Here is a 14177-nt window from a genome sequence, read left to right on the forward strand (position 1 = left end):
GGATTCAGCAAGTACTGTTGAAGTACAGAAGAGTGTGTATTATCAGTTGAATTAACTGTTGGCCTTGTTGGCCACTGTGGAGTTGGCAGAGCACTCAATTTTTTCCATCTTTGTGGACATGACAGAAAATGGGGGCAAGAAGGCAAATAGAAAATAAAAGGACCACTCAAGTCTGTGGTCGATGGTCTCATGGAAAGAAACTGATTTGAAGTAAATTGCAATAAATGCCTAATTTTGAAGAAGTTCTCAAAAGATGTTATCTTTTTTTTTTTTTGTGGCAGTACCCAAGAAATCAGGTGGAGCTCTGAGAACTGTTGTGAGGGACCAAAGAAACAGGAAAGAATTCTATCTTTCAGTACCCTAACTTGTGTTTTCACTGTATTTATACATTTAATTCACCCTATCTACATGCATTTCTAAGGCAACTTTCTCTGTAGCATCTATGCAGCTTGGCTTGTTTAGCCTAACCAAAAGAAGGCTGAGCAGAGATGATTCCTCTCTATAAATACATCAGAGGGATAAATACCAAGAGGGAGAAGAATTATTTAAGTTCAGCACCAGTGTAGATACAAGAACAAATGGATATAAATTTGACATCAGAAAGTTTAGACTTGAAATTAGATGAAAGTTTCTAACCATCAGAGAAGTGAAGTTCTGGAACAGCCTTCCGAGTGGAGCAGTGGGGACAAAAAAATGTAACTGGCTTCAAGACTGAGCTTGGTAAATTTATGGAAGGGATGGTATGATGGGACAGCCTAATTTGATAATTAACTCATCTTTGATTGATGAGTCTTGCTCACATGCTCAAGGTTTAGCTGACCACCATATTTGGGGTCAGGAATGAATTTTTCCCCAGGGCAGACTGGCAGCAGCCCTGGGGTTTTGTGTCTTCCTCTGCAGCATGGGGGATGGGTCACTGCTGGTGGATCCTTTGTACCTTGAAGTCTTTAAACCATGATTTGAGGATTTCAATAACTCAGTCATAGGTTAGGGATCTATTACAGGGGTCGGTGAGGTACTGTGACCTACGTTGTGCAGGTCAGACTAGATATTCATAATGGTCCCTTCTAACCTTAAAGTCTATGAGTCTAACTGCATCAAAAAGAAAAGATGAAATTTACATAAAAGATAAAGACCTATTAGATGCTTGTTCCCTTATATACTCACTTCCCCTGCCAATGCAAAATTTTACTCTTACACTATGACAATGTCATAGCCACAGAGTTCCCTTCATCTCTATGATACAGCTCCACATCCAAAAATATTTGGGTGGATTATTTCCTTCTACTGAATACATGCTAATTCTCCATCACTTTACCAGATGGCTTCTGCAAAATTAACATTTGGATTATATGTAATTTCTCAGAGGACGCTTTAATTTATGAGAGGGACAGCAATGGCCACCAGAGCAACCCAGAATTTGGCTCAAAGCCGTCACTGCCTGACTTCTTTCCTCAGGCTACACCTTGGTAGTATACCACTAACAAGTTCTACTGAGCAAATCTGGGTGGATTTTCAAAGGGACAACAAAGTTATCTCTATGACACCAGAATCAACTCCTCACCAAATTGAGTTCCTGCTCCTACACTACAGCTCTTCAAAGAAACTGATGAACAAATGTAATATTGTCCAGACTACTTCCTCACTCCCCATTGGAACCCATTCTCGGAAACAACCAACCTATTTTTGCTAAAAAATTTTTAAAAAATAATACAGCCCGTGGCAGACAGCAACATTGAAAATTTCAGAATGAATGGTTAAAGTTTGGCTAAATTATAAACCACCAAAAACAGGATCTCATAATGTAAAGCCTGAGGCAACACCACTCACAATCAGCTCCACCTATGAACAAAGAAAGCCTTTAGGTCACAAACATTTCATTCAAAGTGATGGACATTTGCTTCACCCTTTTAAAACAACCAATTGTGCCGTAACAGTGCTTTACTTAAAAGAACTGCACTCCATACAACGCTCAAGAAATCGGTAGTTTTTATTTTCAGAAGAACAAGATACCCCACTCGTTTTAATATCTTAAAAAACCCTGAGTTTGCCAACAAACTACAATTTTCCAGAAATTAAACAAATTTTCTCAGAAGAGAAGCTCCTTGCTACTATACTCTAGTTTTTTGTGGAAGTACAACTTTCTGAAGATTAATCACTAGACAGTTCAATTTATCTGTGTAGCTCATGACTGACCATTCTAACTGCCCTAGATACTGCAGTAAAGGATCCAATCCCCCAATACCGGATTATTGGAAATGTCTTCCAAGGGTAGAAGCCATTTTAAAGTCAAATTAGTCTTTTTAAGCAACAACATTTGTAAGAGCGGAAAAACACCACACAAGTTAATTAAAGATTTAGACCTCTTAGAATCAGACAACCTAGTAATCTCAAACTACTGTTGTGAGGACAGCAGTATAGCCAAAGAGGCAGGCCCCAGGCACAATCATGCTGCTAAGTGAGTGTGTGCAATTTCCAACCATGATAGGTATAAAAAAACTGAAAAGCAAGAACCACTGAATTCTCACCCTCAATTTAACTCCCTCTCCCCACAAATTTACAATATTTTGTTTGCAAACCTAATATGCTCCTTTTAAAAAATATGAAGAGAACAAAATGTAAGGAGGTAGAGGATACTATACCGTATGCTTAGTGTATTCCACCTGAAAGAATCTTACCAATCAATCGAGAACCCTGAACACTGGAGCTATGGTATACAATGTTATTCCCAGCAAACGAATGACTTAGTGGCACTACTGGATGATGACCCACTGATAAGACGACAGTGATTCTATAACTACATTTTGAATAAATATTGAGTCTACACTGTATTACTAATGTTTGATGACATTTAAAAGGCTTAGCAATACAGTCCATTGAAATGAGAAATTAAAAGGCCTTCTAATTAAATTTCCTGAATCTGGCAAAATGTAAGTTAAGTTTACAATCCTCTTTTCTCACCTGAATTTAAAAGTTCTTCAATTTTGGATATATCTCCAGAAGTCAAAGCTTTCTTCAACGTTTCATCTTTGTCTTCTAACTGTAACATTTTACTAAATTGCTTAACAGACAAAAAACAAAATCAGAGCTAGGTTATTTCATAAATAACATTATGATCCATTTTTTCTACTCAACTTTCAACATGCTTTTGAAGGCACAGTAGGGTGGGGAAGTAGAAGACAAATCATTTTCTTTCCTCTATCTTGAGATGCTTAGGTTCTGCTATAACTTACTGATAAGAACAATGTAAGAGAAAGTTACAGCAGAGAAAGGAAAATCATTAAAGTACAGTTCTACATTGAAACACGTGCTTGTAAAAATGGCACTTTTTACTCAATAGATCTGCTCCTCTAGCACATTCCATCATACTGGCTTACATAATTTAAGAATGAGATTTTTTATTAACCAAAACAGCTCTTGGAGAAATAGATTATTTATTTTTGCTTACACAACAGAACTGGTAATTAAATTCCTATAACAAGGCTACCCATTGTTAAAGGGGGGTTTGAGTCCAAGTCCAACAGTACTGCTTAGTGGCAATATTCTACACTGTGTTGCCCGATGGCAAGAGTCAGTGGCCACCTTGCCTATCAGTGGGATTCAGTGGCTTTGGCGCCTAATAGCGAGAGGTAGTGTTGGCCTTGCCTAACAGCGGGATTCAGCAGCTGTGTCGCCCAGTGGCAAGAGTCAATGACCAATTTAGTCTAGCGGTGGGATTCAGCTGCTCTGGCACTCCAAAGCGAGTGTCAGTGGCCATCTAATCCTATCGGCGGGATTCAGCAGCTGAGTCACTCAGTGGTGAGTCAATGGCTGGGGGTAACCAAACCCTAGCCCTCCCGGCTCCACCTGGATCCAGTCCAGGAGCCAAAGAAACAATAATTCACACAGCACAGCCTACGCGACAGGCGTCCCTAAGCCTGCTCCATGGGCCACTTCCTACCTCGGCTTCAGACATTCTGCTGATGTCTCTGGTCCATTTTGCGGTCCCCCTTGGAGTTCACATCTGTGGCAGTTCAGCATCCACAGCCCTTGTGGCTGAAGGACCTGCAGTGGCTTGACCATAAGGCCTGATCCAGCCTTTAGGAGCCTCAAAGGCTTCTCTGCAGGAAACTGTAGCATCCAACTGCTTCCCGCTCAGCCCTGACTGAGCTGAGCTGCTCCTTTTTGAGCCCTCCCTCCACTGCATACCCAGCAGGGGCGAGGAGCGTCCAGAGCAACTCCTTAACCTTTGCCTCACCAGTATGGGTTTGGTCACACCCATTCAAGCCTAGTCTTCACATTATGCTCTCAGTTACACCCACATACACAACAGAATCCAGAAGCCAATGTTGTTGCATAGATATAACAAGCGTTTTGACCACAAATTATTACTGGAAGAGCTGGCAGAATGCCGGGATGGGCGAGAATCATGATTATTTCATGACTGATTGTTTGTTTCCATTCACAGCATGTGGGATGCTTCACCTAAACTCTGCATTTCCCAGTTTTTTAACATTCGTTATTCCTTATAAGAAAATTAGAAACGTTGTCCGACCTGATAATTAGTCTTGGAAGGATTAGATATTTATTGGTATATGTTGATTTCACTGTGCACACAAACCAGTGAAAAATATTTCCATCAATAATAATCAAAATGTACATATATGTAAAGAAAGAAAAACACTGCTTGAAAACTTAGGAGTTTGATTTTGACATGTCATGTTGATAAAACTACCCTTTTGAATCTCAAATGTACTGTCATTGAATAATTATTGTCCTGACCTGCCCATAATTCCCTACAACTGTGAAAATTTAAATAGATAAAAATAGAAAAATACTTAAAAAATTAACACTGATCTTATCCATCAAATTGTTAAAAAAATAAAATCAAATGCTGCCAAGCCTATGCATAATTCAGGCAGAAATACCTGCAATAAGCTCAATAAACTTTGGTAAACTAGAGCATATCTTCAGAAGGACATCCAATCTCAATTTAAAGATTTCAGAGGATGAAGAAGCTAGCACATCCTTATTAAACTTTTCAATGAATAGCTACCCTACTAGTCAAAAGATTGATCTAATTTCCAGATTCAAATTCTAGCCAAGTCTGTCTGGTAGCCTAAAGAACCTTCTTCTATTAGTGCTCTTCTTCCTTGTCAGTATTTATACATTGACAAGCACCCTATTAACTTTCACTTCAATCAAATAAATGGATCGCGTTTCTTAAGTCCCTCATGTTTCCAGGTATAAAATCTTTAAACACTTTTCTGAAACCACTCCAATATTCGATATCCTTACTAGAATGCAGTCCCAATATTCCAGTAGTGGTCCCACCATATACAGAGGCATAATCAGCTCCCTATTCCTACACTATATTCTCAATCCCAACATTTGAGTTTAGAAACATACACTCTTACATTATTATAGCACAGAAGTTGATTCAATACAAAAATTACATCACCCACCTTACCTCATTAAGAGCATAAGGCATTTGTTCAGCCACATCCTTAATTCTACCATATAAAGATTTTTTCTATGTAAATGAGGGTGACCTGATGATTTAAATCATGAAGTGGAAAGCCTCGATTTAAATCAGCGATTTTAATCAAGTTTTCCATTAGTACTGAAGTTATTTTCTAAAGAAAAAGTGCCTTCTTACTATAACTATTAAAATATGTTGATTTACAACTAAATAGAACTTAATATTTTCAGATTCTTATTATACACTTTAGTAGGTTAGAAAATATTGCTTATTTACTAGATAATTAACTTTTTCTGATTTCTGTCAAGCTGCATTAGGATGGTAACTACAATTTAACTAAACAAAATGTCATAAAAATGTATTATTAAAAAAAAGCCCTTAATTCAGTACATAACCTACCACACCATACTTATCAAGCTTGACCTCAAGAGTTAGATTTTTTCCCAATTCTTTCTTTACACTGCAAAGCAGCCTTTAACTCAAAGTTTTTGATAAGAGGCCCACAGATTTAGTATATTTATTTTTCATTCAAATGTTTTAAGAAATAAGGTTAGTCTTTATATTTTGTATTAAAATCAGACTTCAATTTAAACAGGTTCCTTTTTAAACAATAAAAAACCTTATAATTTAAACAACAAACTTTTAAAAATCTGTTAATTTTTTTTCAAAAAACATAGATTTTTATCCACCCTGATGTGAATTAAATATCAGCAATATTTTCCATTGTTCCTCAATCTTGCTATTATTAGTCATCAAATTTTCAGTTGGTATCACAAAGATCCTCAGAGACTCTTCAGAAAGGACTTCATTGCTGAGAAAGTAGTGGCTCTGCGAGTTTGTTCAGAAAAGGTGTTCCGTGCATAAGGAATGGTACAGAAGAAAGCACACAGGCACTTGTGGAATAAGGTGGCAAAGGGTGTGTTAAACCTGATACTGTTAATAGAGCAGGAGGGATGGAGTGGAGGGGTCCAACAAAAAAAGCTTCAGAGTTGGTCTGTATGATGGCATGTTCAACCCCCTAGTGTTGAAGCTTGTTACTTACATAACAGCATGAGAAGTGTTCAAGGAGCCAGTGACCATGAGAAAGCTTACTGCATGACATGCATTCACAATGTTTAATCAATGGCTCACTCCACCTCTCTCAGCTATAGGAGTAAGGGAACAAAAAAGCAACCCATTAAACTGGTCACTCATACTGAAAAGTCTAATCAACAAAAACTCTTATCAGATACTTCAAATATCCCACAGAGATTAGCAATTTTGTTTGTTCAAAATATTGACTGAATACTGAAAATGGTCCCAATTCAGGGTATCATTTACTCAGGTGCTTACCTCCACGCCCATTAAAAGTACTTAATCAGATGCCCCACCAAAGTTAATGGCACAAGGCCAAAGTTCAAATCTACTCTGAAAAGTAAGTCTGAATCTTGCAAAGCACAGGAGTCTTAAAAATATCCTTATATCAATTAGCTAGGAGCAGCCACCACCCCAAAACTATTAACATTCAGTCCCAAGCAGAGCTGATGGAATCGAGGACAGCCGGCTGGAATTTTTCTTGCCCACCATCCAGGGACACAAGCTTGTCAGTTCAGTGCTTTGTCACGGCTGCTCCTAAAATTGTTTTGCTACATGAACTAGTTACACTTTATTTAAATAAAAAGCAAAATTAGAGCTAAGAAACTAGAAGTTTTTTTTTCTCAACACCGAATCGTCTAAAACGGAAACCTGACTTTTTTTGGGGGGGTGAGGGGGATTATCTTAAAAACTTCCCATGCTCAAAAATTCAGCAGCAACCCGTCGCGTGGATTCAGTATTAGACCGAGACGGTGTTTAAGGCCCGGTCATACAGCGCGCGGCACTTCCGAAGCTACTAAACCAGCCAGACAAATAATCCTCAACGCAGAACCGCTCCCGGGGAGCCCAACCGCGCGAGCACGCGGGGCGGGCCGGGAAGCGTTCCCGCCCCGCCACCTGGGCCCGAGGGCCGGCCCCCGTCAGCACAGCCACGATATCCCGGCCCCAGCCCCTAGGCAGAGCGACAGGAGCCCGCGAGGCGGGGCTCGGCCCCCGCGGCCACCCCCACCTGCGGCGCATCCTGCGCGGAGCCGATGACCCAGCGGTCGTCTTCGCTGTCGCTGCTCTCGCCTCCCCCGGCCACCGCCAGCGAGCGGGAACCCCCCAGCATGATAGCAGCGGCGGCGGCGGCCGGCCGCTCCCGCACACCCGCCTCACGAGACGCGCACGCGGAGCCCCCAGCCTCCCACCGGCCGGCACAGTGACCGCAGCCCAGCCTCGTTTCCGCTCCCAGGCGCCCGCCGGCGCCGCGAAAGCGGGAAACCCTGGCACGTGGGAGGACACCGTTACGGGTCACGTGTCTGTGTTCCGCGCGAGGCCGGGCCTCGTCCCCGCTGGTCTGGGGTGGGACGTTGTCCACCTCGTCCCCGCAGCGGGGCAGGGGTTCGGAGGACGGAGGGACACCCCCGCAGGCAGAGCAGTGGGGCGAGGCGAAGGGCCTAGCCAGCAGGCGGGCCAGTGGGAGCGGGCAGCCCGCAGGCGGGGCTGGAAGTTTGCGGTTTGTGAGTCAGTCACTTCACAGCCGGGCCTTTGAGTTTGTTTTAAGGCAGGATAAATCCGCGTCTGCAGCTGCCAGCAGCAGGCCCCAACGAGAGGGCGAGCAGCCCCAGCTGGGCCCTTGAACAACATTCAGCATGAGCTGGTGTTTTCTGCTCGTGCCTCTGCCCCAGACGTGACACACACCGGACCCGTCCCTGATGGCAGCTGCTTACAGGACATGGGACCACACGGAGGAAAGAGGCAGCAACTCCGTGGTCTGGCGATTTCACCTGCTCTTAGAACAAGGGTCAAGCTTCAGCCTGGATGGAAAACTTCGAACTAACAGTGCAGTGGCATAGAAAGTGTCACTATTATGCTGATGATTTCCTTTAACCATCACTTAATTCACAAATAAATCTATTTTCAAAACAAATTAGGAATCCAATCCCACAGTCCTTACACAGGGAAAGCCACTATTTGATGTCAATGTGAGATTTAGCTGGGTAAGGAGTGAAGCATTTGACCCTAAATCTAGTGAATCTTTGCGCTATCTGTAGCCCAAAGACCAAATGCAACTGGTGAATCATAAAATGTGGTCCCGCCTGCAATCTAGTCGCTTGCTTTATCTACAGCGTGAAGATTAAATCAAATGTAATTTTTTATTGCTGGTGAATTCCAAAAGCCATCAATTTATTAATCTGTCAAGAAAAGTACATGTAATACATATAGTTGTTTGCATTACTTTGTTAATGTTAGGAACCTTTAGGAAATGGACAAATAATAAGGCAGTAAATATCATAATGCCATTATAGAAATCCTTGGAAGGCCCCTACCTTGAATATTGCATGCAATTCTGGTCATCTCATCTCAAAACAATATACTAGAATATACAGAGAAGGGTAACAAAATGATAAGGAATATGGAACAGCTTCCATATGAGGAGAGATTTAAATGACTGGGATGGTCCAACTTAGAAAAAAAGATGACTGTGGAGAGATATGATAGAAGTCTATAAAATCACAACTGGTGTGAAGGAAGTGTTACTTACCCCTTCACATAACACAAGTTCCAGGGGTCAACTGGTGAAATTAATAGGCAGCAGGTTTAAAACAAAAGGAAGTACTTTTTCACACAGCACATGGTCAAGCTGTGGAACTCATTGCCAGGGAATGTTATGAAGGTCAAAAGTATAACTGGGTTCAGTGAAGAATTAGATAAGTTCATGGAGGAGGTCCATCAGTGGCTATTAGTCAAGATGCTCAGGGATGCAATGCCATACTTATGTTCTTCTGTATGTTACAGGTAATACAGGTGGAGATGTCTTTAGTTATGATTGCCCAACCCTTGCCATTCTAAGAACCTTTTTAAAATTATTTATAACTTTGCCAAAATTTAACTGGGTTGAAATTTTCCTTGCCAGGTGTCTGATAATTTTTTTTTAGGGGAATGTTCAATGGAGTAGAAATGGTTCAGTCATTTCCAGTAATTAGTTTAGGAAAACTACCTTATTTTGTCCAAGTTAAAGAATTGTGTATAAGAACTTCTTAAAATGCTCTAAAGCTTCCATGCTTTGGAGCATGAACTTGAAATTTGACAGGGAGGGCACCCTGGTGTCAGAGATATGTGGTTCCCATGAGAAATCAGTCAAATTTGGCTGAGTTATGAGCCTTTGAAACATCCCAGGTAGCACATGCTCAATACGGACTTGTTAGAGTTTGACTGTCAAATTCTATCTGTAACAGTATGCTGGGCTGTCCCTAACATCTCTTGTATGCTAACCAGACTGCCCTATATCATCTCTACAGATGATGCTTCATCCTGGAGCTGTAGGAGATGAGCAGGATTTTCCTGCAATTGCTGTTCACGGAAAAGTATTACAGAGAGACTGAAAAGCAGACCATCATTATACCACACTCTTATCACTTCCAAATATGGGAAAGTAGATCTTTTTATTGGCTTTAAAGAGAATGCTTAATGCTTGCAAAGCTGAAGATGTAGGAGGCAACTATCCTATAGCAGGAGGATAGGAGATGATGAAGACTTCTGTACGATGCAGGAGAATGCGCTGCTCTTGAAAGAGGACATCACTTACTTTTTATTTCCACTCTCTTATTAATAATAATAATAAGAAGAAGAAGCCAAACTCTTTTTTCTGCTCTTTCACATCAGTGACAGACACTCATAGAGAAACAGACAAACAGTTGCACTCATACAAAAAAGATACATACAAACACACATTTCCTGTTTAATTTATTTGTGTCTCCTTTTCTGTCCTCTTCATTGAATACATTCCTTTGACTCATGATGAGGTCTCTGGAGAGAACATAGCTGTGATGCTTTGTTTTAGTAACAAGAAGGGGGAGTTGTGTTTATATCTTTTTTTCTACAAGATAAACAATGTAAAAGAAAGAAACATCAAATGTATCCAGAAGGTTCACTTAGTGTTTTGGTTAAAATCAGATCAAATTAATGCACATTTTAAAGTGTGAGAGACACTAACTTATGATTACATGGAAAGGACTGGAAAGGACTTTACATATTGGTTCTTTTTAAAAATTCAGAGCCAAAGAGGAGTAAAAATGGTCAGTAGTAATCCATTTTAGGAAGATTTTAATTGGATTGTGATAGATAACTAAAAATAATATTGCAGTCCAGAGTGGCAGAGAAAAAAGATTACAATCTCTTGGGATAATTGTAAATTATCTTCTTTATATATATATATATATATATATATATATATATAAATTTACAATTATCCCAAGAGATTGTAATATTTTTTTCTCTGCCATTGTAAATGAATTGTAAATTGTAATTGTAAATTATCTTCTTTATATATATTCTTGTATATATATATATATATAAATTTACAATTATCCCAAATTTACAATTATCCCAAGAGATCATAATCTTTATATATATATATATATATATATATATATATATATATAAATTATAACATTTATATGTAAATTTTATATACACATATACACACACTGTATATTGTATATCTATATCTAGATAGATATGTATGTGTGTGTGTGTATGTGAAGATAATTTAGTCATCCCAAGAGATCGTAATCTTTTTTCCTCTCCCACTCTATACTGCAATACTGTTTCTGCCATTTTAATGGGTTACAAATATTTGCACAAAACCAACCAGACAATACTTAAACCAAGAGAAAAAAATATTATATTCTTACCCCAAAAACATAGCCACATTTTTACAATTGGCCATTGATTATGTGTGCCCCAGGTTTTCCATGCCCAGTTTGAAACACCTAAGGATCTGATTTTCAGAAGTTCTGAGGATTCTCTGCTTTTACTGATTTCAGTTGGAGCTGTGGGCCCATGGCATCTCTGAAAATCAGATGCTTAGGGGACCACTGGTGCCCTGCATCTTATGTAGTTACATCAGAGCGAAGTGGATGTAAATTGCTAGCATTCTGATAGGATAGCAATTTACACCCACTTTGCACTAGTCAAAATGACCACATAAGATACAAGTCAATAGTAATTTGAGTCCTTTGAAGTCAATGGGAGTTATATGTGTATACTGGAGAGCGGCATTTGGCCCTTAGGAGTCTTAAAACTGGATGACGATATGATTGTGTTTCTACATAAATTTCTTTTTCAATACTCAGTCATGTAGAACCCTGTACAAACTATTAAAAGTTGATGAAAATTCTATTGATGGTGTGGTAAGGTAGGCATGTTTGCATACGTTATTCAATTAAACTTTAGTTTTAAATTAGCCTTCAAAAATATCAGTAAGATAGCCATCTTCCAATACATCATGACCTACCTCAAATACATGTTAAAGATGTATTTTCTCTACAAACAGAAATTAATATATTATATTTAGTGCTCTTAAGCACTGTTATACAGCTGATGTTGTCCATTCCAGAGATGGCTGTGTTTCAATGTGGTGTGCAAAGTGATTCCTATATAGCTCTTACGTATCACACAAAAGCGTTATAAGGCCTCATTTGTTAACATTTGTAAAGCACTTTGAGATCTTCAAATGAAAACTTATTGAGGTTTTAAGAATTTAAGGATTATTTAAGTTCAGTGCCAATGTGGACACAAGAACAAATGGATATAAACTGGCCATCAGGAACTTTAGATTTGAAATTAAACGAAAGTTTCTAATCATCAGAAGAGTGAAGTTCTGGAACAGCCTTCCAAGGAGAGCAGGGGGGCAAAAAACCTATCTGGCTTCAAGACTGAGCTTGATAAATTTATGGAGGGGATGGTATGATGGGACAGCCTAATTTGGCTATTAACTGATCATTAGCTATTAGCAGTAAATATGCCCAATGGCCTGTGGTAGGATGTTAGATGGGGTGGGTTTTGAGTTACTATAAAGAATTCTTTCCAGGGTGTCTGGCTGGTGAGTTTTGCCCATATGCTCAGGGTTTAGCTTATTGCCATATTTAGTCTGGAAGGAATTTTCCGCCAGGGCAGATTGGCAGAGGCCCTGGGGTATTTTTGTCTTACTCTGCAGCATGGAGCACAGGTCCCTTGCTAATGGATTCTCTGTACCTTGAAGTCTTTAAACCATGATTTGAGGACTTCAATAACTCAGTCATAGGTTAGGGGTCTGTTACAGGAATTGGCGGGTGAGGTTCTGTGGCCTGCATTCTGCAGGAGGTCAGACTTGATAATCATCCCTTCTGACCTTAAAGTCTATGACTAAAGTCTCTGTGAGAAAACCATTATTGAATTGTAATGAGCTACTAAAATGATTATTTCGTTGGAAACATGCATTAAAATGTTCACTAGATCTAATTAATCTCAACAGCCCTTCTGCATTTTTAATCAAAAAAAGGTTTATCCTGTGCATCACTCTATTTTTCCATATTCAACATTAAATATGGTTTCCTGTTATTGTATATATTATATAATTTCCATATGGTTCTGTTGTTTTAATTCTTCTGGGTCATTCTTTTTTATAATTATTGTACATTATATATGTATTATATTATTTAATATTTATTTTACTGCAGCATCCAGAGTGCCAGTCAGGATCAGGGTCCCATTGTGGTAAACATGATACAAAGACATATGATGATAATACAATCCACTGCCCAAGGAGTGGCACACCTTTACCCAAAAAGCCAAATGAATGAATTGTATCATCCCCCAAAGAGCTCACTCCTATACCAACAATTAATTTACCGCAACTCTAGAGTTGGAAATGTTTACTGTAAATTAAATTGTTGGTATAGTCACTGATATGAAAATGCATTCAAATTAATTGACATTTTTATCATGCAGTTATTCTTAAGCTGATGCCCATGGCTTACCATTGGTCCTTAGTGCACTTCCTGATGGAATATAGAATGAAACATTTTGTGACTTAAATAGTAGTGGATTAGAGTTTCAGGTGAGGAAGTGATCATGAGAGTTCTCTCTCATGCAAAATAAGCCACAGACTAAAAAACATTGGAAACCTATCATGTAAGTTGCAGTACTGCTTCCAGAAACTTGTTGGGAGTAAATAAAATAAAAAAAAGTGAAAATAGCTTTGACTGAGTATGTGCAGGCACTAAAACAATCCATTTTACAATATTTGTTCATCTTGTAATGTATCATTCAGATTAAAAACACAACAAAAAGGCACAAAACCATATAACAAGGAATACTGAAAATACTATATACTAAAAATCTTGAAAACTATGAAAATTAATATCAGCTTTTAGGGTTTTTTTTAAGAATTTACAATGCATTAAATTTGCAAGTTCTTTCCATATGCTTCAAAGGCATATTGAGGTTTCCAGGATTTTATAAATAGTAAATGGAATTTTTAAAGATTTCCTGATTCCTGAGCCCACTCACCCTTTCTTTGGAAGACACTATAAAGTGTATCTTTTTCTTCTATGTGATTGCATTAGTCTTTGTAAAAAAAAATTAAATAAATACAGGAAAGGCTAGAGGGCTAACCACATAACTAAGCATGCTACGCTCAGGAAGAAAACAGATACATTTCAACATATTTACTTCTGGAAAATATTTTGTTTTGTTTGATATTTTTTTTTAAATGATATTTACTAGCACGTTTATAAAGCACATGATGAACATTTCAGGTTTAACTCTGGAGTACTGAGTTATATTTTATTTCAGCCCCTTCTGTAGTATTGGGCCCACTCCTGTAGTCCTTTCT

General features: G+C 38.9%; 1 protein-coding gene across 1 annotated transcript in view; it reads right to left on the reverse strand.

The window, feature by feature from the left end:
* The window catches only part of ASZ1 (ankyrin repeat, SAM and basic leucine zipper domain containing 1), an 89700-nt gene extending 81466 nt beyond the window's left edge, over positions 1-8234 (reverse strand). Inside the window, exons 1-2 of the mRNA XM_067563968.1 lie at positions 7545-8234; positions 2962-3061 (exon numbers count right to left, since the gene is read on the reverse strand). Coding sequence (XP_067420069.1) covers positions 2962-3061; positions 7545-7646 — 202 coding nt within the window. The 5' untranslated portion in view covers positions 7647-8234. The remainder of the gene's footprint in view (positions 1-2961; positions 3062-7544) is intronic.
* Positions 8235-14177: the final 5943 nt, after the last annotated feature.

The sequence above is a fragment of the Emydura macquarii genome, unplaced genomic scaffold (genome assembly GCF_026122565.2).
Source record: "Emydura macquarii macquarii isolate MOO-44397 ecotype Brisbane River unplaced genomic scaffold, CSIRO-AGI_Emac_v2 contig_2636, whole genome shotgun sequence".
In the NCBI taxonomy this organism is placed as follows: Eukaryota; Metazoa; Chordata; order Testudines; family Chelidae; genus Emydura; species Emydura macquarii.